Source organism: Stigmatopora argus, chromosome 10 (genome assembly GCF_051989625.1).
Source record: "Stigmatopora argus isolate UIUO_Sarg chromosome 10, RoL_Sarg_1.0, whole genome shotgun sequence".
Taxonomy (NCBI): Eukaryota; Metazoa; Chordata; class Actinopteri; order Syngnathiformes; family Syngnathidae; genus Stigmatopora; species Stigmatopora argus.
In genome coordinates this window covers 6,114,889-6,129,433 of record NC_135396.1, presented here as the reverse complement: position 1 = coordinate 6,129,433, position 14,545 = coordinate 6,114,889, and the positions used below count along the sequence as shown (strand labels likewise).

Genomic DNA, 14,545 nt, shown 5'->3' with positions numbered 1-14,545 from the left:
AATTTGGGTTCTATTTCTGAGAGGTGCTGAGTAACATGTTCCATTTTTAACGTAGTGTCATTTTTGGGTTCTGTGGTTAAGCCTTGTGAGCTAAATTTGTGGCTTGGTCATCTTTCTAACACTCTGCCTTTTGTTGATGGACACGTGAGCTGCTTCGCCATGTCTGAGGGCACAAAAGAAAGTCAAATAGTGCTTGTTCGTGAAGGAACAAGACAGTACAGTAGTAGTCGGACTGGAGTCAGCAGTGACAACTGTCATGCAACATTGATCTCTTAACGTGTGTACATGGCAGCCACGGCTGTATTTATTATTTCTGACTACTTACTGCTGCATCATCTCAAACAGTGCTCTGACTAACACTGAGAATATGTCTGCGTCTGACACTCAGCCGCCAAGAAATACTCATGCATATTTGTGGAATTAGCTGGTTTTTTTCCCTGCTTCTCAACACGTCTTTCTTTCTTTCTTAGGCTAAATTCATGCTGTCATACTTCACGACTGGTCTTATTAAATAGGTCAGAGATGTTGAGGTGGAAAAAAAACAATTATTAAATATTATACTTTGGTCCAGAGTAAAATATAATGAACATTTCGAGACCATTAAACACCTGAAGTGGTTTTACAATTTGGAGTGATCACCAGTCAGTCAGAGGACACTGAGAAAAAAAATTGACTCACCTACACGACTATGATAACTTTGTTTTTTTATTTGACTGAAGAGCTCATGCAGAAATGTTTTTCGCATTAGGAAAGAGTGTACGGGGATTACAGTGAGGAGTTATTTTCACTTTCGAAAAATAGTCCCTCTACTCATATATGTTGGACTCTCACGTGTTACAATGTGCTTTATAGGTGAGTTGCATTGTTTTCTTTAAATCCACACTGCTAAAGTGCTAAAGTTCAGTAAAATAGAAGAAAGGCTTTTAATCAAAGTGCAGCAATTGAGAGGGAGGCAAAATGTTAGCCAACACGCAACACATTATACTCTCAAGAGTCAGGTTATTTAACAGTTATGAACCACAAATAACACTTTTAATATTTGACTCTTTTTTTTATTAAAACTTAATTTCATTATGTACAACAAACAACATCCAGTGGTATCATTATCCCTCACATGGCTTTTGAAGCAAAAGCAATAAATACAATCTTTCATATTTCCAGTCCAAAAAAGACCAAATGCTGTATGAATAATGTGTGCAATGTTTTTAGTATATTTTATGGATGTGATTGTGTACTTAAGATGTAATTAAACATAAATACTAGTGCATATGAACAAGAAGTTGGAGGCAATGTTATTTAGAGAACATAAGTAATTTGACATTAAAAAATGAATTATCTACATCTACTAAAATTGTTGCAAACATTTGTTCTTCCATTTTGGGGGCTGAATCCAAATCTGACTTTCATTTTTTTCTGTAAGTGCTAGGATTTTTTTTCAGATAAGATTTGTATTTATGCAATGAAAACTTAACATTTAAAGGAACAAAATGTAGTAGAAAAATAGCACATTACGCCATGTTTTAGACAACTACAGACATAGGAGACAACAATGGAAACAATCTATGTTCCAATATATTAACATTTGGAATTCAATTCAGAAAAATGTATATAACTATGCAAAGGACTGAAACAATGTATCCACATAATATACAAGAGCAATATAGTAATAAATTTAGTGTAAAAGCATACAGAAAAAAAACTGATGTCAGATATGCAATCAGCAACCACAAATTGGATATTATCACAAAAAATTAAAAAAATAAAAACTCACGCAAGAGAAAAATAAAATTAAATTGTTGACCAGTGTTATCAGAGTGAAGGTATTAAAGATTGCACTAAAACATGTTTGCTAAAAACCGTAAGTATCAGTTACAAAATGTTGAGCCATTATTTAAGTTTTGTAAAGTTTCCAAACTACAAAAGTGACAGGAAGAAATGTAACGTTGATTGCTAACAACACAAAGATAGATTACAAATGTGGGTGCAGGTACAAGATGGCACCCGATTCCTCTAGTCCTTTTAAGGCTTCAGCTTCATGATTGAGGTCATGGTAAGAGTTCTACAAAAAAAGATACAAATCATAAAGGATGAAACTGGCAGGGAAAAATCCCCTTATAGGACCATTGCCACTCACCTTCATGGATTTCATAGTGTCGTAGCCATAGTAATGAATAGGGTTTTTGATGTTCTTGGAGTTTGGATACCCAAAACCAGCCAAGTGAACCACATCGCAGTAATTGAGGGCCACAAAAACCGCAAGAATTCCTGTAGTGGGATGTACTGGATTCTAGAAGAAAACATGCCATTTACCATCTATGGCCAAATATTATATTTGATACATTCATTTTGAGCAATGTGATATTTTTCTCCTTATGAAAATAGATGTATCATTTAAATAAGATACAAACATATGATTATTTGATCATTTTGATTATATTTTTGAAATGTAGTATTTTAGAGGCAAAGAGAATTTTAATTCTGTGCAACAGAAATGTGTACTGAACTGCAATGTGAAAAAGCATCTCACCGCAGTCACGGCTGTCAAAGAATACCTACATTGTGCCGCTAGATGGCAAAATAAACCAACCTAGACCATGTTGTACACTGACTGTACTTGTACCAGATTTGATTGTTTTCCTAACATTGCTTGTTTGCTGTAATCAACTATACTTGCAGTTTGTTAAGGTGCACAATGGAGAAAAAGAGAATTGATTTTTTTCCCCCACAAATATTTTTTCCAATGTACTAGTATGAGTTAATAGAAACATTCTTAATGAGAGATTTTTGGGAAAATTGCAAACTCCCTTTAAGTGTCATAAACAACCACTTTGTATGCTAACACCCGGCAATCATAGAACAACAGATGTTTGTTGACGGTTGCGGCATCATGAGATGAAACTAATGTGTGGGAAACGAGCTCGGACATGTTTGTTGTGTAATTTTTCAGAAGGGTCCCCAAAGGACAGCATGCCATTGATTATGAGTGCTTGCAATTTGAGAATCACTTCCACGTGGGTCTCAAACAGAATTACTGTGTTCTTTCTTTGTTGTAACTTCTCTGGTTTGACATTAGGACTGTCTAAAGCTATTTTACTTTTTACAGACTCACAATGACCCTCCTCTGATATTCTCCAGTTGTGGTATTGGCATTTTAAACTTGAAGCTAGACTATTTGGGTTTACTGTGAACAGACATCTGTAACAATTTGGTCTCTTACAAGGTTTCCCAAGGATACATTTATCTTTGTAATGAATCCTTGCTAAAGCTACATTTTTATCTAATCAGTACATGGTCAAAAAACAACGAGTCACACAGTCAATGGCCGCTAAGTCATCAATTTGTCTTTTTTTTCTTCTTTTTTGATATATAACTAAATAGATGTTCTCATGTAATGGAAATGATATAATACACTATATTTCGAAACATCAGTTTTTCTTAATGTGATCATTCAAATTAATAGAGCATAGCTGACACTTTGGGTGTATGAACCTCGTCTGGACAGTGCCAGAGCTCTGTCTACTTTGTAAAAGGCCCTGTGGAGCCTGGGTGAATGGACTGCAGACTGTCACCACTGAAAGCACAACTCTTTGTTTTTGGAGATGAGTGTGAGATCACGTGGCTTTGCATGAGGGCACTCAATGCAGGAGATGAAGAGGGAGTGGTGATGGAGAAGATGTAGAAATGCAAATTTTTACGAAGAGGTCTATTATTTACTAGATAAGGCGAAAAATCTGCCAAAGTACTCAAGAGTTTTCATATCTGTCACATGGAGGAGGTTTAATGCATGTGGGCATGAAATAAGAAAGGTAAAAGAGTTTCATACCACAACAAAATAGTCTGCATTATTTAAATTTAAGATAAAATCTGAGAATTGGTGACACCTTGGGTCCCGAGCAAAGAATATTTGAAAATCTTCGGTATTATTAAAAATGTAATTTTGGTAACTTTTGGGCTGATTAGCACTACTGAGCTAAAATACATTTTTATTTGATTAAAAAAAAGAACTTAATCTGATGGAATTTGTCAATCTGTTGAGTTATGTTTTACGTAATCCTCAAATTTAAAAGCAGGTAACACCACAACGTTAACCACCCACAGGCATGGGTCGTGTCTGTTTTTGCACGCTGCCAGTTTGGTGCTTTTCCTAAACACCATTTTCTCTCTGGCGCACTTTATAAACTTTGCACAGATGTTGTGTGTCTTCATTTGGGCTAGGCCGTTGCTCTCCTTAAAAACTGCTGCCTTCTCAGGACTTCCTCATCTCACATACCCTCTAAATCCTCAGAAAACCTGGCCAAACCAGGCACAAAGAAACTCCCAGGAGTTTCAAGAGGTCATTAGGAGGAAAGTGTTTCAAAGTCCAGGCTCATAAGCCAAAGAGGGAGAAGAGGTCCAGTTTTAAAGTGAAAACAGATCAGTGGCTCACTGCAAAACTGCTTTCTCATTGTCATAATTAAGAATGCTTCAGAGTTTCCTAAGTGTTTTCTTTGGTTCCTGAACAGTGACGTTAATGAACAACAATGACAACAAACAGATTTAAACAATACTGAAGGTTTTCAGTTTCAGGGGAAATGCGAAAGTATTTCAGTTCTCTCTCGAAAGCCAATTATTTACCAGAAATTGTTTAAAGTCTAAAGAAGTGAGAGACTTAAAGCTCTTTCTCATGATCTGCAGTTATTTGATGTCTCACAAACTATTTAATTTAACCATGCTACACTCAGACTCAGGGCACAGTGGAGTTTTTTGACACCCATACAAGTACCATTGACCAGCCGGCCGGCACATGCTCCGGCCAACCTTTTTAACATTCAAGCGGAAGACAGGAGAAGAAACAAACAACGCAAATGACTCCCAGCAGGAGAAATTGTAGCAAAGGAATGCCGAGTTCTAACAGTTAAATACAAACAACCTGTTTCATTGCCTGCCTCACAGATTGATAAGTCTTGATAAACGAGAGGGTGGATCCTCACCTTGGAGTTAAGGGGTATTCGGAGAAGCTTTTCTGCTGTCTGGTGTAAAAAGTGCGGGTCCAGCACACGGATTTGACCGACATCACCCAACCAGATTTGGGGTGGGGGCTTCCAAAATCCTTTCATGACCTGGGGTGCACATATATACATAAACATATAGATTATTCAATATACCCACTTGATTCATACAAACATGAGAAGCAAGCAAACAAGCCAACATCTCCCTAATGACTGGAGGCAATTTCATGTGTATAATAAGGAGGTAATGGCCCGGAAAGTGTTAGGTCTAACAGGATGCAAATACAAGGACAAAGTCCCGTGATGGAAAACACATTTTAACACCAGCCTGTAAATGCTTGTTTCTGACATGGTTGGCTGGCAAAATCCAGGCAAAACAGTTAGCAAGCTTTTTTCACGCATCCTGTACCCTCTTTTCATTATAGAGGATCCCCTTGAGCCACCGTAGGTCTTGCTGCTTAAAAGGCACGAAGACCATCAGAGTGTCGGGCTCGTTGTTCAGGCCTGGATTGTAAGAGGCTGACTCGGGGTAGAAGAACCTCATGGTCGTCCTGCTCCCAACGTCACCCTCATAGCCCCTCACTGGAGCATTGTTTAAGCTGTAAATAGAGAAATTTGATCTATAATAGCATCACATTTGTATATAGAATCCCGGAATTGTTAATGATATCTGAGCCATCCACAGTTCACTTTAATTTAAAAAAATCAAGTGGTCTCAATAATTTTAACCTTTCAGCAGGACATTAGTTTAATTCCCATTATATTTACCATGTGTCCTCAAATAAATTAAACTCAAAGATTAAGGTGTACTCATACCAGTATTTTTTGTCACTGGATGCATTAATGTGTCTAATAGAGAAAATAAAAGCTATGACTTTTAATATCGCTATATAACAATGTGGCATCCTAGATTGTGATAAATGTGCTTACTACACATACCAGTCCCCACTCATGCCAAAGGACCACACATAAAGGTCAATGTACACTACATATATTACATATATCCATGCTACTGTTATGTCCAACTAGTATTAAACCAACATTGTTTAAACATTTTTTATCAGGAGTTCACTTTTCGCTTCAGTAAGAAAAGTGCTGCTTGATCTAATTTGTTAGCACATAAGTCTTATTAGGCGTCATGTGTTTATACAATACAAGTTCAATGACGTTCATTCAAAGGCATGCATTGAAACCAGACCATCAATAACCTGCAAGTCCTAAGACGGATTCACTTCAGAAGAAGTGGATAGGGAGGGACCCGGACACGTTAATGTTGGGGAGAAAAATGCATTGTAACCAGCCAACAGTTTGGCTGTTTGAAAGAGGCTTATAACAACTGAGTGTACATGTGGCTGCTCCAAGGTTGTAAAGTCAGATTTTTGCTGTCATGCCTGACATGAGTGAATGTTTTTTCTATCTTCTTTATAGAAACCTAACATTACATTCCCAAAAGGTTTTCAGACTTTAGGGATGAAAGCACAAGACCGACAATGTTGGTAATTGTTAGATATCATTATCACAATACCCCATATGTGGGCGGGCCGGTGGATGAGTGGTTAGCGCGTCAGCCTCACAGTCCACAGTAAAAATCATATGGCTACAATAACATTATTGAACTTTCTTTATTCTTACCGAATAACCACATCATATTTGTTAATGATGCCTCCTAAAGATGTATTTTTAACGGCAAAGCTGTTGCCTATGACAACGCAGGTTCTGCATTCAAGGCTGAAAGAAAACAAAGACAGTCAGCACAACAAAGTTCAACAAAATTCATCTATTTTTATGAAATGTAAATCCAATTCTTAAGCACTTAAGCCGTGTTACACTTACTTATCAACAGAGGCCGGCATCTGGTAATTTGCCGTTACTGCAAGAACTTGAAGCAACTGCAGTTCTGGGTAGAAAAGAGAGTAGCAAGACGCATCAGATAGACTGAGGGTGGGAACCATGTAGTCCGTATAAAGCCTTGCAAAACCATTTTTATCCACTGCTTCATGTAGTTCTAAGCACATTAATGTGAGGGACATCATGCAGACTGCTGTTGCAATATATTATTTAATTTGCGTCACTTTGGAAGAGTTCATAAAAAATTGAAATTGTTCCTGCTAGGAAATACGTAATTGTGTATTTGCAAATATGAATAAATAAATAGAAAGCCTGAGGAGGTGTACAACCAAAATATTACCTAAACTCTATATTTTTATTTTCATTTTTTAAATGGAAAAGCAGGTAATATCATTACATACCACTACCCCTGGTGCCATAAGGTAACGCCAATGCTGACCTACGTTCTCTCCAGAAGAAATCATCAAGTTTTAAAAAGAGCTGAGTCTGTCTCTTAATGCTGTAGGAGACATAAGAACGTTAATTACTTATTACATGAAAACACACTACTTGAATCATATTAGAAATGAAGAATGAAGGCTATGCAGCATCAGTCATTTTTATGGCTTTTCAGTGATGATAAATCACACTCTAGACAATGCAAACTATAATGCCAGTAGACACATCAGAACCATTTATAGAAGACTTCTCTATGTGCTTGGCTTGAGTCATACTTCAACTTGCCAATGTGCTTCTGGTATTTATTAGCAAGGTGAAACACACTCATTATGTGAAACCGGCCATTTGAATGACTATGTCCATCGTTAAAATACTCTGTTGGCATGCATGCTTTGGCTGGAGGAAAGGAAAAGAAAACAACAATGTTCACAGAGCTTCTGGAACAGTACGAACGCAGCAGTTTGCACTTTGCGTGAAACATTTTGCCTGTTCACTGGCATTGGACTCCATCTGTTTATGATCTATTTTCTTGAGAGAAAGGCTTCTATACAATTACTAGCCTCAACTGACAGATAGTTCTACATAGGACATGGTGATGTACCTCCAGGGAAGACATTTAATTAGAGAAAATGTTATTAGAATTACCTCAAGGCCCACCTAGTGACTGTTATGGCAAACACTGAAAACCAATGAACTTCACACGTTTTTCCTCATTCCAAATATTCGCGTTTTAAAAGGTCAAAGAGACAAAGTGGATAATTAGGAATTGAGTGGGGAAATAAACTGCACATAAACCGTTTTGTGAAAGATCACACAAAAAATATTTGGAAAAGTCGAAACAACTAAAAACATTTTTTAAAAACAAACATCTAGACTTCACGTTGGCACCTACAGTGTACTGACATTTAGCACAAAAACTGTATCCACGCTTAGTCCAGGTCTCGACGTTAAGAGCTTAGAATAATACATGCCCAATTGGTCTTAGTATTTCACTGTCTAAAATACAAAAAGTAATAAAATACAATAAGTAATTTTTGACCTTGGAGAAAAAGACTTCTCAAATAATACAAAAGTTTAATATTACTCTCTCACTACTTTCTAAAAAAAAAGAAAGGAAGAGACCCCCAGGGATCATTACTAGGCACATTTACAGTTATGTTCAAATATCAATAGGTTGCCATAATAACGCATAATAAGACATGCCATGACGCACTTAAATTTGAGGCTCTCCCACTTTTTCTGTGTCAGCCAGCCACCACACAGAGACTTGCTACTATTGACAGACTTGCTGGTGCCGGCGTAGCTGTGAAAAGGCAGACAGACAAGCAAACACCAACTTTGGCATGAAAATGAAAATAGAGTAGCTCAATTCATGAAAAAAAATAGAAAAAAAATATAAGATGTCAAGAAACCTCAAAAAGTGGCTTGGGCTACTTCACTCTAAGCCACTTGACACTTTGTAGTTCTCTCAAGCTTACTTATTTTATAAAGTAGCAATATGTAATATTGGTGGCTAAAAATTGTACTGCAACAACGATTATAATCAACTCACAAGATTCCCTTTCCCTTTGGGCTGCCATGTAAGTTTTTCCTCCCCCATCCCAAAAACATGTACGGTAGGGTGGTTGATGTCTTTAAATTCCCTCTAAGTATGAGTGTGAACGTTAATACTTAGGTGGCCGTCTCCTTGTGTTTAGGGTGTCCCCTGCCTGGTGCCCAAAGTCACACAGAATCAGGGCTGACAATCGAGTATTAAAATGTGAATGTCTTGGCTTAATCATAGTGAACAGTGCTACAAGTATTTCTCCAAAACATATTTATTGAATGCCTTTTGAAATATTAGGGCCATATAATAAATAATTTAAGTGCACATATTACATATAGGTACGTAGTTCCTTTTATGGTCGAGCAATGGCAAAAGACAAAGTAGTAGCATGTGCTTTTTATGTATGTGAAAGTGTGTGTCTTTACCTCTGAAGTATGGAATAGGAATAGTAGTATGTGACAAAGCAAACAAAGAAGAAGAGAGCTGGTAGAAGTCTAAGGCACCATGCTGGAGTCAAGACAGAAAAAAAATACATTAATTGCAATGTAAAAGCAGACATACAAGACACACAATGGAAACTCCAAAATTATTTCATGAAATTGAGGCTAGGAAAAAAAAAAGTCTAAATCCTGGTTTTACTCATTTTTCTTTTATCCATCAGTGGTAAACTTGTTAGACAAGTTTGAATGACAACAAGAATTAAAACTGTCTACACTATCACACTAGTAACAGTACAGGCTTGAAATATAATTCACTACATTTTAGTGAAATTTGTGTTTATAAGTGAACAAGTCAAAAAGTCGAGAGTTGATTTAATTTGACTTTGGTAGTCACACAGAAGGGGTTTAATGTAACTTTGCTATCAGAATTCACGAGAAGAAATGCCCAGACAACAGGAGTGGAAAACATGATACTTATATCAAGCTAATGTGCAGAGCAACCATTTTTTATCATTATAAGGCAGATCTGGTAAACAAAAAGCTGAAGAGAGAATGCATTTATTTCCCCAGCCCAGGACATCAACCTAACATTAGACTTATTCTTTACCTTCATGGCAAAAATTACTTGAGCATGAACACACAGTGAGTTTCAGGAAGTGACATATGGCACTCTCTTTGCCACACACCCTGCCTTGCCAGACACATGTGGACAGCACAACTGAAACTACAAGATCAGTTAGGGTGACTCGCAGCCGGGTCATAATTTAAAGGTACACACAACCCCACTCTTCAAGATTAATCAGAGGGAGAAAAGACCCCCATTTTTTTTTCTCAACCTGGTTGGCAAAATCCTTATGATTTTTGTTTTGTTTTTTCAGCTATAGGTTTTCTTCCCCACACCAAACACATCCAGTTGGGACGTTATAGACTTGTACAGTAAGCGATATGTACAGTAAAACAGTTCCCACAAACGTAGATGGAGACAATTGTCCCTTCTTATCTCAAACAGAGAAGTATCTTTCCTAGTATTCCAGATACTACGTAGTACTAATGAAAGATTGCAATATCCCAAACAAATAATAAAATCTATTATTGCAAGTAAGGTCATTTTAGACATATAATAATTAGCCTCTCAAGATGAGGTTTAAGCCATACACAGAAAGAGCGCTTACTTGTCGCTGACTTCAAGGACATCTTCACTTTACCATTCACGGTTCCACTAATTGACTCATAAGTCGCTGCAGTGTGTCAACTTGAACGATTGAGGAAATGGGTGTGGTGGGGTAACATGCAGATAGATGTCCGGAAGCATAACCCAGCAGAAAAGAGATAAATGAAGAGGATCGTTTGTGGACTTAAACGACCCCTTACAGATAACCTACTTTCAGCACAAGGGGTTAGCTTCCAGAAGGAGGAAAATATATTTTTTGTATAATAAAGCCTAAGAAAATATTTTCTTTATTTTACTACATTGAGTGAGTGAGCAAGTAAGTTAGTGAGTTGTACAAACACTCTTTAAAAGGGGGAAATTAAGTCATGTCGAATCAATGGTGAGTAAACCTGTGGATTTCGAATGCAAATATGTATTGTGGTGAACGGGCCACTTTTGCTTACTAATGGCACAAACTACCAAGTTGTATTTTACCTTTTCTCTCAGTCATTTCCAGTGGCTCTGTCATCTGAAAATGTACAATTGATGAGTCCGGGCTCACGCTCTCATGCTAAGAAAACAAACAAACAAACAAAAATAAAACACAAAAAAAGACATAAACTGGATTAGAAAATATCTTATGGCAACTCTGAATAAAAATCTGATCTTAAAAGTAACAGCCAACATTTTATTAGATGACTGAAATGAAGAAAAAAAAATCCACCAATCATGTTGTCAGGCAGCCAAACCGATTTTATACTCAGTATTGGTATTAGTGCGCTTGATATGGCTCGTCAACACACACATGAAACTTTATATTTTATTGTTGGCTATGTTTCTATAGAATTATGTTGCATATTAATAATACACTACTTCGTAGGTCTTCATTTTCTTTCATTCTCCTTTTAGACGTACTCTTCAATGGAAAGTTAAAACAAAGGTAGCGTTGTATTTACAGCTCGTGCAAAAATAAATAACAACTTGAGAATGGTTCATGGATTAAAGCAGTATTAACATAAAATTGATTTATTTATTTTCTAACCATCAGAACGACAGTTGTCGTTGTGGACATTCCATGTAACCAACTAACGTTACTAGGATAAGTGTGCTTTTGTACTTTGCCAAGTGAATGCCTAATGAAAAAGATTTGCAGCTATAAGTGACATACAAAGGATAAACCCATTTCAGATGCCACTGGATTTTTTTTCTCCCAGGGAGAAGAAGAAAAAAAAACATCACAATAGAGAATGACCTTGAACAAGCACATATAATCCTTTTTTAAATCCAGTCAGATGAACCAAATCGGGAGGTGGTAATATGTAACAGTTTAATCACGTGATATGAGGACATACTCTTAAACGAGCCTTTAATCAAATCCTTTTGCTTCCTAAACACATTTTGTCATGGGAGTAGTAACCATGTAAAAGAAATGTCCCTAAAGGCTGTTTTAGAACAAACATCCCTCTTTTCTATGAGTACTGGTGCTTAACATTGAGGGGATGGTAATCTAATGTAACAGGACACACAATAATAGACTCTACAGAAGTGATACTGCAAATCCCTTGTTGTTTTCCATCCAAACCACACTTAGCATTTTTTTTTAATTAACATGTTAAAACATACATTGAAATTATCAATGTCCTTTTGAACCCAGGTCTCCTCCCACTGTGAGGCCGACACGCTAACCACTCATCCACTGGGCCGCCCTGGGAAGCCAAATGTCTATTCCAAAATAATTGTTATACGTACTGATGAAAATAAAAAAAAATGGGACATGACTCATTCAGTAGACAATTAAATATTTATTAAAGCTAGTCCTAAGAGCAAAAGTACATTTCCCCTGTCATTGCTCTAATAATGCCAGTCAATCATTTAATTTGGTAATTGATTGTGTTCATATAATTATGCTTTGAAGCAATTTGTGTCAAATTGGAGTGATAGGGATTTTTTTTTCCTTTTGCCTGTCGCTTCAATTTTATAAAGTTATATTGATATCTACTGCGATCAGATGGCCACCGATTCAGGGTGTCTCCTGCCTCGTACCCAAAAGTCAGCAGGGATAGGGTCCAGCACCCCCCGCGACCCTTGTAAAGATAAAGCAACTGGTTCAAAAAATGAATGCATGAAACAAAAATATTGATATCTTATGTTGCACCATCCCGAATGGACAGACACTAAAGATCCCAAGAGATGAACGTTGACTCAATAATGTTAACTCATCGGCCGCCAATGACAGCACTGGACGTCCAATCCGTTTTGACTGGTAATGTGGCAGCGGATGATCCATTTAATTGCACGAAAACAAGTGAATTAGCAGACCGTCATCGCAGTAAATAAATTGAATGACAATGAGTTAGTATGTCCAATTTTAAAAGGCACTCGCATGTAATACAATGACGTACAGGTGGCGCACTTACATACATAGGCTGTAATATTTGTATACATTTGCAGTGATTCAGAAAACAATTGAAGCAAAGAGTTCATGTTTAAAAGTCGGCATCAACGATAATTATTGCTGATCATTAATCAATACGTCGGCCATGAGCTTTCCGTAACATATAACACATCGTCTCCCATATATAATAATTGACTATACTACTTAATTCCAGACTGGTCAAATTAAAACAGTACAGCACACAAGTATTTTCCATGCATCGAGGAGGATTTGAAAGATTTAACATACCAGCGCGACCGGCATACACCAAACGTTGTTTTAATCCAAAGAGAGGAAAATAAAACCTTGCTGGATGCGAGTGAGCAGATTTATGCCACCGCTGCGGGTGACATTCCCTCCGTGAGAGAGACGCGCTTCTGCAAGCAGCGGCGAGCATCACTTTAAGACGCAGAAACGAGCAGCCGACGAGCGGACCACCGGCGTGTTAACCGCTGGCCGGAGTCCGCCGCGGGCACATAGCAATTCGCTCTCCAGAAAACATTCTAGTATCCCTCCCACCACTCCCATACCGGCTCCTTCCCAATAGCAGGACTGAGCATGCGCAGAAGGGACACGCTCCTTATTTTCGCCCCTCAATAGAAGGGTCCACAACGGAATGGGCGCTGCTGCTGGTCAAAGTGGTCTTCACTTCATGTGAATCAAAACTCTGTTAAGAGTTGGAATTATTTAATTGAATTTCATTTAAAAAACAACAACAACTTCCAATCGTGGCTGTGTGTTTCTCCCTTATAATAAAACCACGTTGCTACTATACATTGCCGTGACTGGGATTGTTTTGCTGTCAATTCTAATTGCATAAGTGTCCTGGAAAATAGAAGTTCTATATAATATGAATTTTTAATTGGCAGCAAACGTTAGCATAGTCGTGTAGTAGTCAGTGGTAGTGTTGAGCAGGGTGTTGTATTCACATTCTTATATTTATATGCAGCATTGTACGCAATTCCTCATTTTCTTCTATCTAAAAAGACCACCACCAACAACAACAAAACAATCCAAGTGTCCATTTTCATCGCCTCTTTGAACTTTGAACAAGTTGTAGCTGAACAAGATTTGAAGTCCTATTCCATCAATTAATCAAAAATGCAATGGTCAAAGTGTGAATGACCGGAGTGAGGGATGGTGTACGTGTTTAATTTATAAACAAATCATTCTAACACAACTGCAAAAAGACTGATAAAAAGCATAAATATTGTATAACCCACCAAACTCTGAACACCTTGAACTTTGTTCCATTTAATTTTAATTGCAGTCTACTTTTCTCAATGTTTGGGCTATCTGTGATTTATGATAAAACTTTGACAAGATGTTTGGATTTCTCTGTTCTTTAATTAGCACAGTTGATGCTTTGCATTTTTATGGAGGGCTGAATATATTCTCTGCAGAACCAAATGTTCTGGTCAGTTTGGCCTCACATGGGCCGGACCACCATAGTTACAAAGATATGAGGGATTTTTATCTAACTGTTGGTGGTCTGAGTACATTGTACAAAGTGGCAGTTTGGTATACGCTGACCTAATTTTCTCTTCTTCCTAAAAGCACTGGGAAGATGACAGCAAGATAACAAGATCCCATTTGCTGGCTACCATCAGATTTAACAGTAAATCACGGTCCTGCCAAATGTACATTAATCTTATTTTTGTATGGAAGATTATTTGTCAGGCCTATTTATATCCATCCAGT

General features: G+C 37.3%; 1 protein-coding gene across 5 annotated transcripts; it reads right to left on the bottom strand.

The window, feature by feature from the left end:
* Positions 1 to 1,030: 1,030 nt before the first annotated feature.
* st3gal4 (ST3 beta-galactoside alpha-2,3-sialyltransferase 4) lies at positions 1,031 to 13,339 on the bottom strand. 5 transcript variants are annotated; one of them, XM_077611818.1, is made up of 12 exons: positions 13,094 to 13,339; positions 10,906 to 10,981; positions 10,433 to 10,512; positions 9,246 to 9,327; positions 8,488 to 8,577; positions 7,238 to 7,335; positions 6,822 to 6,885; positions 6,621 to 6,716; positions 5,398 to 5,587; positions 4,971 to 5,099; positions 2,135 to 2,287; positions 1,031 to 2,059 (listed from the first exon to the last, which is right to left on the bottom strand). In XM_077611818.1, exons 3-12 carry the CDS (start codon positions 10,452 to 10,454, stop codon positions 1,970 to 1,972), a joined length of 1,014 nt encoding a protein of 337 aa, XP_077467944.1. In that variant the 5' UTR covers positions 10,455 to 10,512; positions 10,906 to 10,981; positions 13,094 to 13,339; the 3' UTR covers positions 1,031 to 1,969. The 5 variants fall into 5 exon arrangements, with proteins under 5 accessions (XP_077467944.1, XP_077467947.1, XP_077467943.1 ...); XM_077611821.1 differs by lacking the exon at positions 8,488 to 8,577; XM_077611817.1 differs by lacking the exon at positions 10,433 to 10,512.
* Positions 13,340 to 14,545: the final 1,206 nt, after the last annotated feature.

Bases quoted from the DNA above. Each gene is read 5' to 3' on its own strand.
- st3gal4 (XM_077611817.1), bottom strand. The intron at 6,717-6,821 runs GTAAGTGTAACA...GTTTTCTTTCAG, and splicing joins ATGCCGGCCTCTGTTGATAA to CCTTGAATGCAGAACCTGCG. The intron at 5,100-5,397 runs GTACAGGATGCG...TGTGCACCCCAG, and splicing joins TCCTCTATAATGAAAAGAGG to GTCATGAAAGGATTTTGGAA.